This window comes from Geotrypetes seraphini, chromosome 5 (assembly GCF_902459505.1).
Source record: "Geotrypetes seraphini chromosome 5, aGeoSer1.1, whole genome shotgun sequence".
NCBI classification, from domain to species: domain Eukaryota; kingdom Metazoa; phylum Chordata; class Amphibia; order Gymnophiona; family Dermophiidae; genus Geotrypetes; species Geotrypetes seraphini.
In genome coordinates this window covers 267,918,800-267,942,792 of record NC_047088.1, presented here as the reverse complement: position 1 = coordinate 267,942,792, position 23,993 = coordinate 267,918,800, and the positions used below count along the sequence as shown (strand labels likewise).

Below are 23,993 nucleotides of genomic sequence, written 5' to 3'. Positions count from 1 at the left end.
AGAGCCCACCATCATGATTCACAAGCACAAAATCAGAATAATAGGAGTAAAGTCACAGTAAATACGTGGCCAAAATTCCATGGCTAAGAGGCACAGCTGTAAGACGCCATCCAGAGACATTAAAAATGATCAGTTCAGTTAGCAAAAAAAGAAAGACAGTCAGAGGAAAACATATCAGGAAAATAAGAACAAGAACTGCCATACTTGGACAGACTAAAGGTCCATGAAGCCCAGTGTCCTGTTTCCAACAGTGGCCAACCCAGGTCCCAAGTAATAAAACAGATTTTATGCTTCTTATCCTAGGAATAAGTAGTGGATTTCCCCAAGCCATCTCAATAATGGCCTATGGACTTCTCTTTTAGCACATTATCCATACCTTTTTTAAACCCCGCTAAGCTAACTGATTTCACCACATTCTCCAGCAACAAATTCCAGAGATTACCATATATACACTTGATTATAAACTGAGATTTTTGATCCAAAAAAATGGCCCAAAAATAGGGGACTTGGTTTATATTTGAGCCACCTTTCAATGATTGTGCTTTATTCCTCCCTTCCCCACCTGATGGCCAACACTGTTATCTCTCCCCCACCCTGCCCTTGATGTCCGGCACTGTTATCCTCCACCCTCCCCCAATGAGTGGCACCATTATCCTCCACCCCCTTCCGATGACCAGCACATGATTAACATTGCTATCTCTCTCACCCCCACCCCAGATAACTGGCACTCCGCCCCAGACCAACATTGCACTTACATGCCCGATGCTCTGGAAACCATCGCTGATGCTTTGTGCTGGTGAGGTGAAGGGCCTTGAGCGTCTGCGCATGCTTCGGGATTCTCAGAGTCCAGCAAGCCTTGAGCATGTGCAGACGCTCAAGGCCCTTCACCTCACCAGTACAGAGCGAGAGCGATGGTTTCAGGAGCATTGCGCCTGTAAGTGCGATGTCGGTCTGGGGCAGGGAGGGAGCAAGTAGTGGAGGATAGGATTGCCTAAGCCACTGTTCTTTGATTTTCCAGTACTGCCGGTGGCCTCCTCTGTACTTCCTGTTTCCACTTGGGTGGAAAGGAATGGTGCAGAGGAGACCAGTGGCCAGTGCAAGATAATTTGTCCCATGCCAGTGACTTCTTTGTAGCTTTTGTGGTGAGGGGGACTTCATAACCGGGTGGAAGAACATTTAGTAGAAGCGGGGGAGGAAGAAAGAAAGATAGGAGAGATGCTGAATGGGAGGGGCAGAGAGAAGAGGAATGGGGACACATGGATGGAGGGAAGAGGAAGGAGATGGTGCATATGGAGGCAGAAAAATGGAAGAAAACTGAATATGAAAATCAGTGTCAAAGAAGGATGTAGTGCAAAAAGAGAAGGAGAGGAAAGAAACAGCAAATGCTTAAGGAGGCCTTGGAAACAGAGTTAAGAGCAAAGATGGAACAAGATGACTAGAAAACCAAAATCGCCAGATAACAAAGGGAGGACAATGGTTTTTATTTTCAATTTAGTGATTGAAATATGTCAACTTTGAACATTTACATCTGTTGTTTTATATTTTCTTCCTATTTCTCTTGTGCAGAGTCTGGCATATTAGGGTTTCATTTGTGTACAATAGTACTTTTAGTTTGTGGGTTTGTATTTGAAAAGGGGGTTTTCCCCCCCTGTTTTCTGCATGTGTGACTGAGGCCAGGTGTTCTGGTGGGGATAAAAGTCCAGAAACTTTGGTAGGAGTCGAGGCCCCAAGTAGGAAAATACTTGGCTCTCCTTCAGCTTTTTTGGACTTGAAACAGCCCCAACTGAAAAATTAATGATTACTTTTGGCATGATCCCTTACAAACGATGCTCATGTACCCAGATTTCGAACCTCAGTTTATATTTGAGTCAACCATTTTTCCTCCTTTTTTGGGGGGGAAAAGGTTACCTCGGTTTATATTTGAGTATATACAGTAATTAAACATTGTGTGAAGAAATATTTTCTACAGTTTGTTTTAAATCTACTACTTAGTAGCTTCATCGCATGTTCCCTAGGCCTAGTATTTTTGGAAAGAGTGAACAAGTGATTCACATCTACCCTTTCTATGCCTCAGCATTTTATAGACCTCTATCATATCACCCCTGAGCTGTTTCTTCTTCAAGCTGAAGAGCCATAGTCATCCCATCCCTTTTATCATTTTCGTCACTCTTCTCTGTACCTTTTCTAATACCACTTTATCTTTTTTGAGATATGGTGACCAGAATTGTGCACAGTATTTGAGGTGCAGCCATAATGACATTTTCATTCCTTTCCTGATCATTTCTTAGCCACCGCCACACATTGAACTGAGGGTTTCAACGTATCCTCATCAATGACACCTAGATCCTTTTCCTGGGCAGTGACCCAGCATCACGTAGCTATAGTCTGCTGTTGACACAGACATGGGGAAAGCCAATGCTTGCCCTGGATTGGTAACATGGAATGTTGCTACTGGCTAGATGGACCATTGATCTGACCCAGTAAGGCTAGTCTCGATGTTCTTATAATGTTGGTAGTGCTACAGGGGAATGTGTGAATCTCTTCCTAAAGGTAGAGCTGAGGAAGAAAGACTGAGGATGGGGCACAGACAATGCTTTGCAGGGGTAGAGGCCAGAGGATGTGGTGCATATGGAGAAGGAGAGGGGTTAATGGACTCAAGCAGGAGTCTAGGATCAGGGATTAGGGCTTTCTCCAAAGAGTCAGGTTTCTTTGGCCTTTCAGAAACTAAAACTTGAATTTAAAAAAATTGCAGTATATTTTCAAAGCAAGCTCTCATTTTGGTTTCAGAGCATCTGAGATTTAGGGGGGAAGTTATCAATGCGGACTACCATTAACAGCTACTTGCTAATACAGTAATTGGTGTTAACAGTAAAATAACACATCCCATATTGAAAAGCTCCCCCCTGAACACCAATTCTGGACCTCCATTCACCATCATAGTGGTCGATGGCGGATTATGTCTCACCTGCGAAAATCTAGCAGGGGTTGCGTGGTTGTGGGGATGCCTTCGGCTGGCCAGCTCAGGAAGTGGAATTGTGTCAGAGTGCGTGTCTCCTGCGACTGTACATTCTTCAGATAGAAACTGCGTACCAGGAAATCTTCACACCAGATGTGCTCCGAGACCAAGTTCACCTGCTCAACAGAAACAGCAAGAATCAGTTCCCAAGAGCTGCCATCTGGGGTCAGCCCAATGGTCCATCTATTCCAGTCTCCTCTTTTCACATTGGCCAATCCAGGTCACAAGTACCTGGCAGAAACCCAAAGAGTACCAACATTTCATGCTACTAATCCCAGGACAAGTTGATTGAGAACTTCTATACTGCTACTGATGACTGGGGAGTCAATGCAGAGTGGTTTACATGAGCTGCTGTAGAGATGCTATCAGACCGAGTTATAAAGAGCTCCTGCGAGTGGCTTCCCCTATGTCTGTCTCAGTGGCAGACTATGGACTTTTCCTCCAGGAACTTGTCCAAACCTTTCTTAAAACCAGCTACGCTATCCGCTCTTACCACAACCTCTGGCAATGTGTTCCAGAGCTTAACTATTCTCTGAGTGAAAAAATATTTCCTCCTATTGGTTTTAAAAATATTTCCCTGTAACTTCATCGAGTGTCCCCTAGTCTTTGTCATTTTTGATGGAGTTAAAAAAATCGATCCACTTGTACCCATTCTACTCCACTCTGGATTTTGTAGACTTCAATCATATCTCCCCTCGGCCGTCTCTTTTCCAAGCTGAAGAGCCCTAACCATTTTAGTCTTTCCTCATATGAGAGGTGTTCCATCCCCTTTACCATCTTGGTCGCTCTTCTTTGATCCCTTTATCTTTTTTAAGGTACCCTGACGTACCTCATAGATGTGGTAAAGAGAGGATCCTTCATCTGGCCAGTAGCGGTCACATTGCTTTACAGCATCCTCCACCAGTGGGCTCAGCATCACTATGACTGTACAGCCATTCTCCCACACCATCTGGCAACAGATAGATCAAGATATTAGCTCTAGCGTCCACAATTTTCTAAACATTAGGGGCACCCGGATTCTGTTCTAGAACACTGCCCTAACTTAGCATTGACACACCTTGCATTCTTGCACTCACAGTAACAGCAGCCATAGATCTGGCACTGTAGTTGTGTACATGTGGCAAGGGCACATGCCATACTACCGTCACCATCTTTGACTGTGCTTAGAGTTATAGTTTATTAAAATCTTAATATCACCATTACAAACATTGAACACAGCAGTGTACGATAAAAGTCAACAAACAACAACATAAAATGAAAGAAATACCATTAATACATTCACAGAGTCAAGAAGAGTGGGGAGTGAGAGGGTGAGGCAACAGACACTGAGAGGGAGGGCAAAGGTAAAGACGATGCTGAAACGGCAGCTGGACCGATGAGGCAGAGAAGCCAAATGCCAAAGTTTTAAAAACGGGGTTTTAACAAGGACTTGAATTTGGAAAATGAACTTTCAGATCTAATTGAGGGAGGGAGGTCAGCCTAAAATTTTGGGGTAGTGGAGAAGACTGCCAAAGATCTGATACTCTTGTGGTGTGCCTTCCTAGGAGATGGTCAGGGAAGAAAGATAGGAAGGGGAGCCTAGTTGGAGGGATTTATGAGCACGAGAGAGCATTTTGAATACAGAATGGAACTGAACAGGAAGGGAGAGGCTGCACTGCATAGAGGGAAATTCCCGATAGAGTACCTACATTCAGGTGCCGGGATGAATTGTTTTGTTGTCTAAGCTGATGTGTTTGTCATAACCACTTTGGTAAAAGACAGAATACAGTAGAAGTAATAAAGTATAATTGCACACACAATAATGCCAGATAAAGACCAAGATAAACTCCTAACTCTAGCTGCAAGCATCTACACCAGCTCAATGGCCACTGAAAATGTATAAATATATAGCTAACCGTAGATTTTTAATACCCACTAAACCAAAGAACAGCATAATAAGATTTTTCTTATATATTTTTTTGTGTATATAAGTCTTCAGAACTTGCCATCCACTAGCCAAACTATTCTTAGGCTTGTTTTTCTGGGTTGTATCTCTTCATCAGACTTAAATACTATTAAAAACATCTTAGCTAACTACAAAGTTTTAACAAAATTTATAGATATTTGAATTAGTACAAAGATTTGGAAGATGTTTTTATAAGATGAATTACACATATGAATTGCACAGAGCACTTTATAAGAAAAATAGTATTTAAATCTGATGAAGAGATACAAGCAAAAAAAACCAGGCCTAACACTGAAGACTTATATACACACAAAAAATGCACACTTAAATGTAGGCACTTAGAGGAACGCCATTAAAAAAAAATGCGAATAAAAACTCGCCTAAAACGGCACTTGGACGATCAAAATGACAGGTTAAAAACATAAGGATTGCCGCTGCTGGGTCAGACCAGTGGTCCATCGTGCCCGGCAGTGCCCTAACTGAGACTGGTTCAGCAGGAACTTGTCTAACTGTGTCTTGAATCCCTGGAGGGTGTTTTCCCCTATGACAGACTCCGGAAGAGCGTTTCAGAGTTCTACCACTCTCTGGGTGAAGAAGAATTTCCTTACGTTTGTACGGAATCTATCCCCTTTCAACTTTAGAGAGTGCTCTCTCGTTTTCCCTACCTTGGAGAGGGTGAACAACCTGTCTTTATCTACTAAGTCTATTCCCTTCAGTACCGTGAATGTTTCGATCATGTCCCCTCTCAGTCTCATCTTTTCAAGGGAGTAGAGGCCCAGTTTCTCTAATCTCTCGCTGTACGGCAACTCCTCCAGCCCCTTAACTATTTTAGTCACTCTTCTCTGGACCCTTTTAAATAATACCGTGTCTTTCTTCATGTACAGCGACCAGTGCTGGACGCAGTATTCCAGGTGAGGGCGTACTATGGCCTGGTACAGCGGCATGATAACCTTCTCCGATCTGTTCGTGATCCCCTTCTTAATCATTCCTAGCATTCTGTTCACCCTTTTCACCGCCGCCGCGCATTGCGCGGATGGCTTCATTGACTTGTCGACCAGTACTCCCAAGACTCAGGTTTCACCAGTCAAAGATGGTGACGGTAGTATGGCATGTTGACCACCTTAAACTCTAAGGAGGGCACCTACTAACCTTTTTGGTGATTTGAAATGTCCTATATGGCACTTCTCTTGAAATGTGTGGGAAGCCCTGACCTTTGGGCACTCATCCCTCTAATAGTGAAGGGGGAATGGTGCTCTCTACCCAACATGATGCTGTCATCCTCTGTGACACAGCTGATTTGTGATGACAGTTGCTGATATCTGAGAACCCACAAAAGTGCTAAGTGTACCTCTTGTGTATTCTTCTAGCCTTGGGGTCATTTATTTGGAAGAAAAGCAACACAGAAGCAAGCTGATAAACCCTTATTAAATATCACTGGATCATTTGAAAGATATAAGCCCAGCTCACCTGCCAGAAATCTGCAATGGTGTGAGAGAGGGGGCCCTGGGTAGCAATGTAAGCTGGCATCCGTGGGTCATGATCGATCTGAAATAGAAGAAACCAAAGAAATGAGAGTGACGTTAGCAAACACTGCAGTCACGTCTACATGAAACATGAAGGTAGCATTAAAACCCATGCCTAAGAGAGGCGTGAGAACTCTTAAGAGCCATATCCACATGTGATATGGTCTGAACTCCATCCACAACATAGGCAACATGGGAGGCCTTACAGAGGAGACTTTATCTCCACACAAATGACATGGGAGGACTTACAATGGGGCTCGCATTGATGAAATCACTTCTTGAAGGGTTGTTATCCACTTTCAGTTTAATCCTTGTATGATCATCTGAAAGAGAGTTGCACACTGCAAGATGTAACACTCTTTTACATGTAATATGAACAAGGTCTCAGTATATATACAATAAATCATTCTGAATAGTGCAGTGAAAATTAATAGCAGGAAAATCTTAGAAAGAAGCCTGCAAGCAAAGGAGGAAAATAATTTCTCCTTGGAACAACTTATGTTGCAATATCTGTATTAGTGTATCATTACTGCTTGAAAACCAGCTGAATAACATATTCCAAAATATTGATCATTTGACTATGGATATCATTAAGTCTGACAGTAGTGGCACCACATAAATCTTTTATTGATGCCTCTGTATAAGACTCTGGTGAGATCTCATTTAAAATATTGTGTACAATTCTAGAGGCTGCACCTTCAAAAATATATAAAAAGGATGGAGTCGGTCCAGAGGATGGCTACTAAAATGGTGCGTGGTCTTCGTGATAAGGCACATGGTGACAGACTTAAAGATCTCAATCTGTATACTATGGAGGAAAGGTGGAAGAGGGGAGATATGATAGAGACGTTCAAATACCTACGTGGCATAAATGTGTATGAGTCGAGTCGCTTTCATTTGAAAGGAAACTCTGCAATGAGAGGGCATAGGATGAAGTTAAGAGGTGATAGGCTCCGGAGAAATCTAGGAAATACTTTTTTATGGAAAGGGTGGTAGAAGCGTGGAACAGTCTCCCAGAAGAGGTGGTGGAGACAGAGACTGTGTCTGAATTCAAGAGGGCCTGGGATAGGCACGTGGGATCTCTCGGAGAGACAAAGAGATAATGGTTACTGCAGATGGGCAGACTAGATGGGCCATTTGGCCTTTATTTGCCATCATGTTTCTAGTCTGCTCAAGCTACCCTCCGAAGATGACTATGGCTATGTTTATTTAGACTTTAGAAACCACCATTACTGGCTTTGCAGATCAAGGCAGTGTAGAATATGGAAAGGAACTCCATAAATAGGAGGAAAAGAGACTCATACAAGAGAGACAAAAGAATATAAAAGTAGAAACGAACACCAGCAACAAAAAACAAACATTCTGTATTTGTGGCAGAAGATTCTGAACTACAACCTAAAGTAGCAAGTTTTTAATATCGCCTTAAAGATGTAAGGGTAGTTTCTGATCTACCCAGAGAGGCCAAAGAAGGACATACCTACTTCAATGACCCTATATGTACCACTGTGTCTTCCGCATGTGGGGAAACTTATTAAATGCATTGACAGAACGTCAAGTTCACCAGAACAAGCATGATATGCAGTCCTCATAAGCTAGTGCTATCATGACAGAGCCCAGGCCACAGAGCTTCCTGAACTGTGACATTTCCCACCTAAGGCCCAGTTTTTCTGTGGAGCTCACCAAATATGAATTCTCATCTCCAAAGCCCTTTAAAAACTTTTTCCTTTGCTTTGGTCATCTCAGTTTTCCAGTACCTCCTCCCCATTTCTTAAGGATTTCTATTGCTAATAAAAGTTTACTTAATTTTTGATACAATTGCGATTTGCACAATGGCTATTTTGCTCCCAATGCTCCAGAAGAAGAAGGCATCAACAGCTTCAAAATGCTTTTATCTGTACTCTTCTCCTCCACTGGCAGTTCCAGACTTCATTCCTTTCATCTAGCTGCCCCCTATGCCTGGAATAAACTACCTGAGTTGGTCCATCATGCCCCTTTCCTTACCTTGTTTAAAAGTAGGCTGAACCCCCCACCATAACCTTACTTCCCACTGCCCACTGATCACCACCCTAGCCAGCACATTAACCATCCCCTCTAACTGTATTCCCCACCTGGTATTCTGTTTGTCTGTTTAGATTGTAAGCTCTTTCGAGCAGAGACTGTCTCCTTCATCACTCTGTACAGCCCTGTGTATGTCTGATAGCCCTGATGTCTGACAGAAAAAAATTAATAGTTGTACTAGATACATATCCGTAGCTGTGCTGCATGTCAAAAGGTGACACCTGGATGGATTTGTGTCCATCAGTAGAGCAAGGAGAAGCTCTTTGGTTCATCACAGTCTGATCCAAGTGCATCAGCATAGTGGCACTGTCTCGCAAGGATCCTGAAGCTGAAGATATATCAAGAGCAGTGGCAGTTGCATTAGCTGGATATTAGGAGGGTGCTATGGGAATATATTCATAGGATGGAGGAATTTTGTTGCTCAGGCTGTTTATCTTATTAGGTGGTCAGAAACGGGTCTCCAGCTTGTGAATGGTGCAGGGCTCCAGAAAAAGGAGAGACTGGGGCGAGGAAAAGTTTGTGCAATGCCATATTCTAGGCTCACTTAGAAATGTGACTAAAGAACTTCCTCTTGTATGAGGAAAGACTAAATAGGATAGGACTTTTCAGCTTGGAAAAGAGACGGCTGAGGGGATATATGACTGGTTTACAAAATCCCAAGTTGTATAGAACGAGCCAACCAATTGAAGAAGATCACTGTTCATACCTGTACTGAAGAAAGGTGATGCCAAGGACTGTCATAACTACAGAATGATTGCATGAATTCCATATGCCAGCAAAATATCTCTGAAAATAATTCAACGAAGGCTACAATCATATGTTGAGCAAAAACTACCTGAGGTTCAGGCTGGTTTCAGAAAAGGTTGAGGAACAAGAGATTATAGTCAATGTTAGATGGATACTGGAAAAAAGCAAAAAAATACCAAAAACCTCTATACTTTTGGTTCATCGACTACAGCAAAGCTGTTAACTTTGCGGATAACGATAAACGATCACATTACACCTTACTACCACAAACTTCATTGGCTGAAAATTGAGAGTTGAATACTTTTCAAATTCAGCTGCCTCTTTTATAAAGTTCTATACAGTGTATTGCCCAACTATCTCACCAATCAATTCTCATTTTCCCAATCCAGACGATCCACTCGACTTCAATCATTCTTTGCCTTCCCTTCAACTAAAGGCTGCACCCACAAGAGATTCATCAACAGACTCCTATCCTATCAAGCAGCCTCCAAAGATCAACCTCTTACATTTATTTTAGAAAGCTCCTAAAAATGCACCTCTTCCCCAAACAGGACAACCCAGCTTAAAGTAACACTCTATTCTAGCTGTTGCTGTAAAGCTATGATCTTTACTATTTAACATTATCTCCCTCCTTATAAAACCCTGTTTAACCTCCCTCTATGTGTTTCTGTACTTTTTCGATTGTTGTAGATCACCAACTCTCTTCAGCCACTTTTCCTGTAAACCATATTGAACTGAAAGGCTTTCGCAGTATATAAATAAAGATTTATGTTATGTTATGTAAACTATGGAGAACTCTATCACAAATAGGAATACCAAAGCACATAACTCAGCTGATAAATACAGTGGCGTACCAAGGGAGGGGCAGTCTGCCCCGGGTGCATGCCCCAAGGGGGTGCACAGCTGGCCACCCACCAGGGAATAGGCTGCCACCAGGGAAATGCTGCCACTGACGCCATCGGGAACAGGCCGGCATCGAGTTCTCCCTCCCTGCTTTTCTTCCCCGCGGGGCCGACCAACTCTCGCTACCCGACGTCAATTCTGACGTCGGAGAGGACGTTCTAGGCCAGCCAATCGCAGCCTGGCTGGCCCGGAATGTCTTCTCCGATGTTAGAATTGATGTTGGGCGGCGAGAGTTGGTCGGCCCCACGGGGAAGAAAAGCAGGGAGGGAGAACTCGGCGCCGGCCTATTCCCAATGGCGGCAGTGGCAGCCTTTCCCCGGTGGCGGTGGCAGCAGCATATTTCCCAATGGCGGTGGCATGGGGGGAGGGCAGGGAGAAAGAAAGAAAGAAAGGGGGGGATAGGGAGCCAGAAAAAAAGGGGGCAGTATGAAACAAAAAAAAGAAATGGGGCACGGAGAGAGAGAAAGGCAGACATAGAGAAAGAAAGGGAGCATGGAGAGAGAAAGAAAGAAGGGGGCAGGGTGAAAGAAAGAAAGAAATGGAGCACGGAGAGAGAGAGAGAGAGAGAAAGACATACAGAAAGAAAGGGGGCATAGAGAGAGAAAGAAAGAAGGGGGCAGGTTGAAAGAAAGAAAGAAAGAAAAAAATGGGGCACGAAGGGAAAGCGAGAGAGAAAGACAGACATGGAGAAAGAAAGAAGGGGGCAGGGTGAAAGAAAGAAATTAATGGGGCACGAAGAGAGAGAGAGAAAGACAGATATACAGAAAAAAAGGGGACATGGAGAGAGAAAGAAAGAAGGGGGCAGGATGAAACAAAGAAAAAGTTGGGGGAGGGAATGAGTTCTGGAGGAGAGGAAGCATACAGGATGCTGAAAGAAGGGAAGAAATATTGGATGCACAGTCAGAAGAATAAAGTGCAACCAGAGACTGATGAAATTACCAAACAAAGGTAGGAAAAATGATTTTATTTTCAATTTATTGATCAAAATGTGTCCGTTTTGAGAATTTATATATGCTGTCTATATTTTGCACTATGGCCCTCTTTTACTAAACCGCAATAGTGGTTTTGACCGCTATCGCGGTTTAGTAAAAAGGGAGGGGGTATATTTGTCTATTTTTGTATAGTTGTTACTGAGGTGACATTGCATAAAGTCATCTGCCTTGACCTCTTTGAAAACCCGCGGAATATAAATGATAATTAACATTTTCTCTGCATACAGTGTGCTTTGTGTTTTTAAAATTTTATTGTTGGTAGATCATTTTGACTTGGCCACGAAGGCAAGGGGGAGGGAATGAGGGGAGCTGCTGAAAGACATCTAGTAATACTTGCAGGCTTGACTGTGCAGGGAATTATTTTTGTAAAATCATGTTTTGTTATGTGACTGGCATTATTTAGACTTTAATTTCTATGAATGAATAGAATGAAAATGATATAAAATTACTTGCTTGTTTTTTGTGCGTGTGCTGAAGGAAAGTGGAGAGAGAGTGGGCTGAGGACGTTGAAGGGAAATGGGGAAGAGAGAGTGGGGAGAAGACGCTGATTTATAAATTGACAATTGTACAGAATATTGTTTCCTTTTTATACTTTAATATAATAAGTTCAATATAAAACAATTCAAGGCTTGTGTGGATGGAATCTGATGGTTTGCGGGGATGGGGACCGAGCTTACGGGGATTAGTCCAATAAAATGGTATTTTCTTATTTCTCATTATTTGTTTTATTTTTATTTGTTAATTTGTTATGTATCAGATTGTTATGTATCAGTTTTTTCAAATTTACATCTACTGTCTTTATATTTTGCACAGTATTAGAGGACATGCATTACTGTTTTTGTGGTGTTGTGGTGTTGCATTGTATGCAGAGTCTGGTTTCTTGGCGGTTCAGTTTAACTTTTGTCTACATATTTCTATTTTTAGTTTGTGATTATTCCATATTGGGCGAGTGTGTATCTGTTCTGTGTCTATGAAAAGGACATGGCTTTCTGATAGCATCGACTGTACAGGATCAATTGACTGTGCAGGATCTGGCTTGTTTAGTTTTACAATGTATGTGTTGGTGTTCTAGTTCTCACTGCAGTATTTAAGATGCTGCCTTTTCCTAGGTACACTCTTGTTGTGCGATATGTGGATTGTTACTAAAAATCATATTTTTCATATAGATGGGGGTGTCAAAGAATGATGGGCCCCGGGTGTCACATATGCTAGGTATGCCACTGGATAAATAGCCTCTATGAAAATCAAGAAGCTGTAGTGAGAACAGAATATGGCAACATTGATTGGTTTTCAATCAAGCATGGCGTTAGGCAAGGATGCATCTTGTCATCTTACCTATTTAAACTTAACGGCAAAGCCATCTTCAGAACAAATTTGGAAGAAGAAAGCATTGGTTTCAAAGTTGATGGCCAAAATATAAACAACCTATGCTATGCAGATGATACAACACTTATCACCAGCAGCAAAGAAGACATGCCAAATCTACTGAGAAAAGTCAAAGCCAAAAAGTCATAAATGGGATCATAACTGAACACAAATAAGACGAAGACCATAAACTCAGAAAATGATGAAGATTACGAGCTTGAAGGTGATAGAATAGAAGTTGTAAAGGATTTCAATCTCCTGGGCTCTTTTGTAAACAAAGAAACAACTAGCAGGGAAGAAATACTCCACAAAATAGCACTTGGTCACTCTTCAATGAAGGCTCTCAGCAAAAGTATTCAAAGGCAAGGAAATAACACTCGAAACGAAGATCAGACTTGTCCATGCACTGATTTTCTCAGTGATAATTACGGATGCGAAAGCTGGACATTACTGAAACAAGACAGAAAAAAGATTGACTCATTTGAACTTTGGTGTTGGAAAAGGATTTTATGCATGCCATGGACTGCCAGAAGAACTAACAAATTGATTCTGGAAGATATCAAATCAGTTATGTCACTAGAAGCCTAAATGATGAAGTTATGATTGTCTTAATTTGGTCATTCTGTCAGAAGAGAAAGATCATTGGAGAAGAACATCGTGTTTGGGAAGATCGAAGGAACCAGGCGAAGAGAGCGACCTGAAATCAGATGGCTGGACACAATGAAAACAACTATGGGGATGACACTGGAGGACCTTACTGAACTAGCAGAAAACTGATTTATTTTTAGATCTATAATTCATCAAGTCACTACTATAGAATGGGTACAAGTGAATCTATTTTTTTTTTACTCCATCAAAAATTACAAAGACTAGGGGACATTCAAAAATACAGGAATTAAAAAATGGAACTCCCTTGTAGGCCAAATACGAAACTGTAGTCAAAAGGGCATGTTTAGAAAATTACTCAAGACGCAATTATTTGTAGATGCCTTTTTTTAGCCAATAATTTTCCTCTCTGCACAGTTGATGAATTATTCATGATTCTCATTATATAAGCTATAGTATTAGTTTGTAGATATGATTTCTGAAGATTGTTTGTTTTTGTGTCTTTTACAAAATTATGTATGTAAATTATGTAAACCATTTAGTTTTAAGCGGTATAGAAATTTTTTAAATAAAATAAATAATAAAACCAATGGGAGGAAATATTTTTTCACTCGGAGAATAGTTAAACTATGGAACGCATTGCCAGAGGATGTGGTAAGAGCGGTTAATGTAGCTGGTTTAAATAAAGACTTGTACAAGTTCCTGGAGGAAAAGTTCATAGTCTGCTATTGAGGCAAACAAAGGGGAAGCCATTGCTTGCCCTAGATCGGTAGCATGGAATGCTGCTACTCTTTGGGGATTCCACATAGAATGCTTCTACTATTTGGGGTTATGGAATCTTGCTACTCTGTGAGATTCTGAAATGTTGCTACTATTTGGGTTTCTGCCAGGTACTTGTGACCTGGATTGGCCATCGTGAGGACAGGCTACTGGGCTAGATGGACCATTAGTCTGACCCATTGTGGTGTATTTTTATGTTCTAGCGTATGGGTTCTGCTGATAAAGGCTCAGATGCTAGAATTTGGCAACAGACCTGAAGATAGGAGTTGGATACTCACATGGCACATAATCTGGATTCCGATTCTTCTTCAGGTTGCTCTCTCCCTTTGCTAAAGCACAGCTGTTGGGCTCAGCCTGGTATTGACAGAGAGCATGCCACTCTTTAGCCAGTCGATCCCTATTCCTTAAATGATCTTCCATGTACGCCTATATGAATGAATAGAACAGTATTATTCAAAGCCTCTGACTCCAGGATATCTCATCTACTCATGGTCTCTATCTTTGCTCTTTTGCTACTCCATCTACTCACTTCAGTATACTCTATCTATTCACTGCCTCTCTCGCCAATGCATTCATCTACTCTTGGCCTTGGTCTTTGGTACACACGTACTATTTCCTCATAGCCTGTATTTCTGCTTCAGCCATATTTACTCACTCATTATAAATTACACATATGAGAATATGCTGCCTGCTTGACCTAAGATAAGCTCCTTTCCTCCATAATCTTTGATACTGCTCTGCTTCCATATCCTGTTTCCTCCCCACCCCTCTCTTCCATCAGTAACTCTTCCCTCTCCCTATTTCCTTTTGCCCAGTCCCTTTCATTGTGTCTTTCCTTCCTTGACTAATCCCTGAAACTCACCAAGATCATGTGACCAGTGGAAATATCCATGTTTGACTGGACTGGCTCCTCGCACCAGGAAGGGGTGCTACTGTGGGAACTAGGACTGGCCTGGGGTAGATCACTGAACTGTGAGGAGACACTGCTGATGCGGGAATTCTCTGCTGTCGCTGCAGATGCTTCAGAGCGACTGAAGAGTGACTTTGCTGCCATGTGCTGTCTGCAGAGTTTCTGTGAGGAAGTAACAAAAAGAGTTCAACCAAGAGCCGTTGTCCTGAGACCAGATACTCCTTTGCCATAATGCTGTGCTTCCAGCAACTCCAGTACAGGAGATAAAAAGATCAAGTACTCCTTCCACACTGTAGAGGGGAAAAAGAAACCAAGTACCCCATTCATAACCCTATGGGGCTCATAATCAAAACATAAAGACATCTAAAAACCTTCTAAGTCAGCACTTGGAAATCCTAATAACCAGGACATCCAAATGCTAATTTTCAAAGCCATTTTTCCAGACACCTATTGAAACGTTTTGCCCACTGCTCATCCAGATTCTAGGGGGCATATTGGAAGGCATGTTATGGGTGGGCTTAACTTGGACATCTTGTGGCGATAATTGAACCTTCCACCAAAACATCCTGGATACTTCTAAAACAGTTCTAGCTCAGAACATCTAAGTGTCACAAAGGGACCCAAACTAGCCAGATGACCACTGGATACATGAAGGCATGACACCCCCGTCCCAAAAATCAGAATGAAAGAATATATGCCTGTCTCTAGACAGCAGTACTTAGTATGGGAAAGCCTAGAACAGCATCATGTAGGTGTCTTAAGTAACCTGGTGGGTGGAAGACCCAGGCCCATGAGCCACTCTAACCACTACATTTATGGTGGAAAGTGTGAGACCATCAAAACCCACCAAAACTCTACTCTACTGCTATATAGGTACCTCCTGCAGCCATAAGGGCTATTGGGGTAGTAGACAGTTGGGTCTAGTAAGGTTTGGGGGAGTTTTGGAGGGCTCACCATACATTATAAGCGGGTTATGGTGAGATGTACATCTGGTACCCTTTACATGAAGTTGATAGAAGTGCCTTCTAAGGGTATGTCTGTGTGGCAGGACCATCACAATGATTGCCACTCCCACATCCAAATGATCTGGATTTGAACATTTCCAACTTGACCAATTTTGTGGTTAAAAATGGGGTAAAAAGTTAGGCATCCTAAGTGTTGGACATCCTGTCGGCCAAGATGTCCAAGTAGGCGATTTTCAAAAGGAAAATATTTTTGGATGTCTAGCGGTTTGGCTTTCAAAAATAGACATTTCTATACTTCTGACTTTGGATGTCTTGCGTGAAACATCCAAGTCTGTTTCGAAAATGGCCCTCCACACCTCTAGAAATCCACACTGTACAGGAGAAAGACAGACCTATAACCCTTCCTTAGTCCAGTGCTCCTAGTGACCCTTACTGTACAGGAGAGAGATCAGATGCCCCATTCGTAACCCATTGCCCTCAGCATTGTGTACTCTACAAACCCTTCAAAATCACAAGGACCTCCAGGACCTGTTCTATTATATTGTTTGTTAGTGTCTGATGGGGAGTCCGAGTCCCTCAGTACGTGCTACTGCCCCATAGGAAAAGGGGACCCTTGGTCTTACACCTTCAGTTTCTGCATATTTTTTCCTGATGAATGGACTAAGATGGTTTCTTCTAGATCCCTTACCATTGTGTTCTGCCCCATACCTGATACTCCAAACTGGAGTCGACAGCTCCCTCGGGGACCAGTGCTGCCAGCCGCTCCTTCTCACGCTGCTTGGCATGCTGACGTAGGCAGAAGATGACAGTTGCAGCAATAACAATCCCAGCAATACAGGCCACGGCAATGAAGGTAAGCAGCACGAAACGGAAAGTGTCCCCAAAATGTGCTGAATGTGGAAACAGTTTGGCAGCATTCCTCTGCCAGGGAAGCAACAAGAAGGATTAATTCATGAGTACACACATCAGGTGCCCCCTCCCCACAATAAGAGATTTTGCATGGTGACTAAGCCCCCTCCCCAGTCCAGAAATAGTTTGCTGGGAGGAACTTAGCACAGAAATGGAGCCCCCTTCTGACATCATTCAGCGACAACTCACTCCATGGTAGGGCTGGGGAAAGACTCAGCATTGGAAATGGAGCCCTCTTCCCAACTGAGAGGCAGCTTGCTCAGTGCTGAAGCTGAGTTGAGGTTTTAAGCATTGAGCCGGAGCCCCCTCCTCAATCCAGACCTTTAGGCACAGGGCACATGAGAAGTTCAGCATCATTTCTCTCTCTGCACCCCAACCCTCCCTGGCATTACCGAGTTTCATTTTGTTGGTGGTGGCTCCCTGTCTATATGTCTGTGTTGCTCTGTGCCAGTTTGTGGCTCCTCCTGAGCTTTGGAATAACCTTCCTACCCAGCTGTGGAATCTGGGCTCCTTCCAATTATTCTGAAAACATCTGAAAACTTGGCTATTCTCAAAAATGTAAACTTGGCTGCTCTCTTCATAGGCACTAATTCTTATTGTGTATTTTTCCTTATTTTAATGTTCATGTAAACCGTGCCAAGCTTTATCTTTATAGAGAGGATGTGGTATAGAAGCGTAAGGTTTAGTTTAGTTTGTATGTTCCTTGTGCCCTGTCCCCATGTGTCCCTATGACTGTCCGATGATGGTATCTGTTTCGATTTTGAGCCCACCGGGACAGACAGGGAAAATGCTTACGTACCTGAATAAATTACTGTATACCATTCTGAGCTCCCCTGGAAGAATGGTATAGAAAATTGAATAAATAAATGCACTTCTGGATCACCTCCTGGTAGATCCCAGGTTTCAAATTCTTAAATGGCTCCCATCCAGTAATTTCCTGTCCTCTTCAGAATTTAGACCCCCTCCACCCAAGAAAATCCAAACAGCTGCCAGAAGAAATGAAGAGTTAGAAGGTAAGGCACCCCGTTACCCTCCTTCCGCAGGTGACTTGATGACAGCAGTACGTCCGGCCTTTGTCACGTCTACTTAATCTGCCAGTATGATGACCATGGACCCCAAGAGCAAAGCAACAGAGCAATGGAAAAGCACCACACCTTGAATCATAAGCTTGAATGAGCTTGAACAGGGTCTGGATTCACCACAGCAACCTGCCACTTCCTCTAAACTCAATCAAAATGAATATTTCGTTATAGGAGGGTGCAGTGCTATATCCTGGAAAGATAACAGGAAACTCTGGCAGAAAAAAAGGACAGATCTAAAGAAGCTCCCAGCACCCAAAGGTTGATGCTAGCAGACAGCAAAGCTAGTGCAGGATACACAGCCCACCGAGCCCTGCACCTTTCTAGGGGCTGAGAGACTAATTGAAAGGGAGAAAGGGCTCTTGGATTTGATATACCACCTTTCTGTGGTACAACCACAGCTATTTACATTTATATGAAGGTACTTTCATTGTCCCTAGTGGGCTCACAATCGAAGCAGTTAAGTCGCTTGCCCGAGTCACACAGAATTAAACCCAGGTTCTCAGCCCACTGCCCTTATTTTTACCCCATGCGGTCATCCTGGATTTCTCTCCATGCCACCATGAAGCTATGTCACCCACTTCCACACCACCAAATATCGCTCAGCCTCTGTCGCACCCCCATGGGGTACTCTGCTTACACTCACTGTACCATCACCAAACCTCTGTCACACTCTACACTCCCGACAAACCTCTTCCCGCTTCTATTTCATGCTCCCAGCACTATCTGCATGTGCTTCCTATGCTACCAGCCTATATGTCACCCACTCCCAGAATTCTCTGCTCCACCATCAAACTCTGTATCACATAATTCTTAATGGTGCAATGCAAACGCTTCACTTGATGTTTTACTTTCCTTTATAACTAGTAATCCTCTGTGCTTATTCTGGTCTTTCTTGAAGCCTTCTTTGGCTTTGTGTCTCCATTGTTTCCACTAGGAAGCCATCCAATGAATCCAACACCCTTTCCAGAAGGAAATATTTTCTGGTAAGGTTCTCTGAGTCCACTACCCTGGAACTTTATACCGTGACCTTTCATTCTGGACAATTTTTACTTATAAATACATATAAATTTAACATTTATTAATGACATGCAGTATTTCCAGCTCTTGGATAGACTCAAAGGGTGATGTGGCCTTGGTCAAAAATGTTTATGCACTGTTCTAGAATGCTCTCTCCTCTTATCAAGATTTATAGACACATAGAAAAATAACATATGAACTTAAGAACTGTCATACTGGGTAATTGGACCAGAAGTCTGTCAGGCCCAGTATTCTGTTTCCAACAGCGGCTACACATCAAAGTCGCGAGTACTTGGCAGTATCCAAAGAGGTAGATTCCATGCTACTGACCCCTCAGGGATTATTAGTGGCTTCCCCCAAGTCTTGTTTAACAATGATTTGAGGATTTCTCTGCCAGGATCTTGTCCAATCTTTTCTAAACACAGCTTGGCTAAATGGCTTCACCACATTCTCCAGAAACAAATCCAAGAGATTAATTATGTATTGCATGATGACATATTTTCTCCTATTTGTTGTAAGTATATTGATTAGAAACTTCATAGCATGTCCCCTGGTAAACTATCAATTTGAATTGACTCTGTCTACCCCACTCAGTATTTTATGTTTAAATGATTTTTATTGAGCCAAGATAGATATACAAATCAACCAATCCTTCTGTTAAACAGAGTTCAAATAATTTTTAAATATACAAACACCCAGCCACCTCCACCCCTGTCCGGAGTCCACTACTTAAATAACAAAGAACCAAACAATGTACTAAAAACAGTAAAACAAAGGGGAAGCACTAATATGGAGAACCACCCAATCAACAATTCAAAATCTGACTCTTGGCCACAGGAGTCATAGTGTTCCAGAAGGGTTCCCAGGTAGCAGTAAAGCAACGACCACGGGCAGAAGAGAGGTCCAGGATACTCCCACTCAGTATTTTATATACTTCTCTCTTCTGTCCCTCAGCTATCTCTTCTGTCCTAACCTCTAACTTTTCCCCATAATCATTTTCTTAAAGACCACCTCAACCTATCCAATTTGCCCATCCACACCAACCACTAAGCTCTACAATCCCTTCCTCTCCCTTAACAATCCTCTATGCTTGTCCCTTCCTTTCTTGAATTTAGAAACACTTCAAAAAAGAAACTATGAATCAAGGACCTTGTCTGATATATTCAGTGATTCCTGAACTCAAACTTACGAACAAAGACCTTTACAGGCAAATTCATTTAAGCTGCATATGAGTACACCATAAAGGACTAAAATTCAATTACCATCTATTAATCTTGATATACTGCTTAGTTTGCCACATGTAAAAACAACTAAATAAAACAGAAAACAAGACCAACTATAGAAACTCTATGAGACCCTCAGTCACACAAGAAAACAGTAACGGTACATCAGTCACATTAATATAAGCTCTGTGTAATAAAGGTCAAACAAGACAGGTGGCATTTAATATGGTCTACTCTCCCTCTTATACGAAAGAATCACCATATAGGTATCACTGGCATTATTAATCAACTATTGAGAAAAACTTGTCTGCTGCGAATGAGCGATTCGGCTGCTTCAATTCAGATTCAGCCCTCATCTCTTCCTCATATCCACCACCCTTTTGTGAAGAACTATTTCCTTAGGTTAGTCTTGAGTCTATCCCAGTGGTCTTCACTAATTCTTATGCTGGCCACCAAATATCTTCCCATGGGTGTCCATTGCTTCCAGCCTGCCTTCAAACTTTTATTGGGGGTGGGGGGTTTCCAAATGCGCTCTCTTCTTCTCTTGAGAAATGTCCTTCCAGCCACTTTCCCCTTTCTGACCTACGCTTGCATAGAGAAGCAGCGAGTATTGGGGGCCACCATTGGCTCCTGGGGCCTTGCATTGAAGACCACTGGTCTATCCCTTTTCACCGTCTTCCTCTGCCTCCTTATCCTAGAGCTTTCTTTCCTACTGAAAGGGTTTTTGATTGCCTGTCTTCATTCAATGTGTTGTGTTCGCTTGTTTTTATGCAGATGAGATTCAACTAATTGTTTCTACTTCAGTTATCACAGAGATACCTCACATTACTGGACAAAATCGCAAACTGGCTATAGGAGAATGCTTCTAAGACCATGGCTATTCTTTTTTAACTCATGCCTCATCTAATTTCCCATACCATTTCTTCCTACCATCCTGGGTAAACAAATAGCACTTGTAAACTTTGTTAAAATCCCGATAGTCGATTATCTTTTTCTCCTCATATCTCCATGTTGGCTCAGAAATCATTTTTGTTACTTTAAGGCAACTCCACTCTGTTCATTCCCTTCTTTCCATCTTCTAGTACATCTCTGTACCAATTACATCAATTACAAACTGTATAAAACACAGCCTTACAATTGCTTCATGAATATGCATGAGAGAGATTTGCATATAATGGAAGTGACAGGTATGCAAATCTCTCTCATGCATATTCATTATATAATTAATACAAAAAGTTAGATAAATACATTCACCATAGACTCTATATAATAATTTCACTTCAATACTTTATTTACCAATTCATAAATAATTCACACATAATACATTCAACAATTTCATTTACACATCCAGAGCCATTTCAGCCCTATCAAAGTAATTTCTCTTAAAAACATAAAATCTGTGAAGTGAGGTTTGTTGTGTCAATGCAAGTTCATATAACTAAAGGTGGAAATGTTCCTTTCTCAACAATACTTCAGTTACAACGGATGATTTACACATGGGGCACAGTTGAACCTAGGGGATTGAATAAGGAGGTTGAATGGCATTTATTGTGAACCAATTACAGGGGTGTATAAAAGGGAAATAGGAAGTGGTATTGGTTACGTCACTTCCTTCTGAATCAGAGTGGAGAATGGGATCCTATTTTGGACTCTCCAACCGTATGAGCTGCATGATATGTATTAGTATTATAAATCGATAAGGTAATGTGAAATTTGAGTATTTTTGATAGTATATTAGTGCTTTTTATGAGAATGGGATAGTTTAAGGTATGATATTGGGTATTATAGTTTATTGAATGCGAGTGGAACCGTGACCAGTACATGCTCCTGAAGATGCCGGTGGGCGAAACACAAAATCGTGTCAAGCTATGTGTATGAGAAATGGACATCATTTATTGTTAAAAGATCAAGTACACGTATGCAAATGGAGTGATTTATGAACTTTGCTATATGGCTGTAGTTATCGATAAGATTTGGTTGCTGCTTTTAAGAGAAATGACTATGATTGGGACTGAAATGGCTCTGGATGTGTAAATGAAATTATTGAATGTATTATGTGTGAATTATTTATGAATTGGTAGATAAAGTAGTGAAGTGAAATTATTCTATAGAGCAGGGGTGTCAAAGTCCCTCCTCGAGGGCCGTAATCCAGTCGGGTTTTCAGGATTTCCCCAATGAATATGCATTGAAAGCAGTGCATGCACATAGATCTCATGCATATTCATTGGGGAAATCCTGAAAACCCGACTGGATTCTGGCCTTCGAGGACCGACTTTGACACCTGTGCTATAGAGTCTATGGTGAATGTATTTATCTAGCTTTTTGTATTAATTATATTTTAGAAGTATAAGCTATTTAAAGTTTTTGAGAAGCCCCATTGGTGGTATATTTGCATATTCATTCGGGATATCCTGAAAACCTGACTGGCTGGTGGTCCCCCAGGTCAGGGTTGGGAATCACTGATCTAGAGTTTCCTCGTTTTCCCCCTCTTTCCCTTATTTTGAATTTTAGAAACAGAAACATGACGGCAGAGAAAGGCCAAATGGCCCATCCGCAGTAACCCTTATCTCTTCCTCTCTCTGAGAGATCCCAGGGGACCATCCAAGGCTTTCTTGAATTCCAGGAGACTCTTTCACGCATCTACCAACCTTCTGTAAATTGCTTACTTACTATTGTTATTTGCAGCATATCGAATATAGATGAAATGTGTATCTAGGGTCAGCCGCAGACTGAACTAACCCTGGGCATGAACGGCTTCCCCCATGACTGGCTGATATTCAGACTGGTGCTTGGTTAACCAGCTGGTTTGCTGTCCTAAATTTGTGCAATTATTTAACTGGTTAGTGCACTGAAAATCTCCACTGACTAAGCTAACACACTGTCCGCTGTCCTCCCCCTGCCCTAGCTGGGTAGGGGATGGTTGGTTAATGGCCATATTCAACAGAACGGACTGAATTAAGAACACAGGACCCTCGAGGACCTTTTCCATGTGGGTAATAGGCTGGGCCAAGTAGGGGATGATTGTTTAATGGCCATATTCAACAGCACTGACTGGATGTTGAGTTGCTCAGCAAGGTTTAAACCCTTTTGAATATCAACCCATTAGGGTCTTAAGGGTTTAGCTATCAATGTTACCTGATCACTAACTCATACTATTTTAGCCCAGGCCCCATTTTAGACAATGAGATCTAGTTACTAATAACCCGGTTAAAGAGTAAAATAACATACTTGATGCATGTTATTTCACTCATAGCACACCCTGGGTGAGGACAATGACAAAATCCTTCCAGGTTTTTACCTGTCCGACTCCAGTTTGTATGATTTTTAGTCCCGTCTCAGTTTCCAGATCAGCTTTCACTGCCGCTGTAGATAGAAAAAAAGACCTATTTTTTAGTGAAAACATATTTAGCGACAGCACAGTGCAAGACACCCATACACTGAGCAAGAAGCAGGGGTACCCAACCAACCTGAGCAGACAACATAACACTGGACATCTCTTACCCCAAGAGCCCAAGCTGTGACATTTCTGACTCCAAAGATGTTGTTCAGTGGGCAATAACCGGAGAGATTCTGACTTGACTGGCTCAGTGATGGGAAAACAAGTAACCTGACTTGAAATCCTATTAGTGTCACTTTGATAGATTTTGGATTTAGCTTAAAACTTCCGTAATTTTATTCTTTACAATAATTTCCACTATCTTGCCTGGAACTGAAGTCAAACTTACTGATCTGTAATTTACATAAGAACATAAGAATAGACTTACTGGGTCAGACCAATGGTCCATCAAGCCCAATAGCCCGTTATCATGGTGGTCAATCCAGCTCTCTAGTACCTAGCCAAAACCCAAGGAGTAGCAACATTCCATGCTAATGATCCAGGTCAAGCAGTGGCTTCCCCCTGTTTTCTCAATAACAGACTATGGACTTTTCCTCCAGGAATTTGTCCAAACCT

At 42.0% G+C, this 23,993-nt stretch overlaps 1 protein-coding gene across 4 annotated transcripts in view; it reads right to left on the bottom strand.

Annotated features, from left to right (window-relative positions):
* Positions 1-23,993, bottom strand: part of PTPRN (protein tyrosine phosphatase receptor type N) — a 152,934-nt gene that overhangs the window by 34,005 nt on the left and 94,936 nt on the right. For all 4 annotated transcript variants that reach the window (XM_033946754.1, XM_033946756.1, XM_033946757.1 and 1 more), the window contains 8 exons: positions 23,340-23,404; positions 16,519-16,731; positions 14,798-15,007; positions 14,214-14,361; positions 6,734-6,807; positions 6,429-6,506; positions 3,846-3,965; positions 2,966-3,132 (listed from right to left, as the gene is read on the bottom strand). In XM_033946754.1, the coding sequence (XP_033802645.1) occupies positions 2,966-3,132; positions 3,846-3,965; positions 6,429-6,506; positions 6,734-6,807; positions 14,214-14,361; positions 14,798-15,007; positions 16,519-16,731; positions 23,340-23,404 (1,075 nt within the window). The remainder of the gene's footprint in view (positions 1-2,965; positions 3,133-3,845; positions 3,966-6,428; positions 6,507-6,733; positions 6,808-14,213; positions 14,362-14,797; positions 15,008-16,518; positions 16,732-23,339; positions 23,405-23,993) is intronic.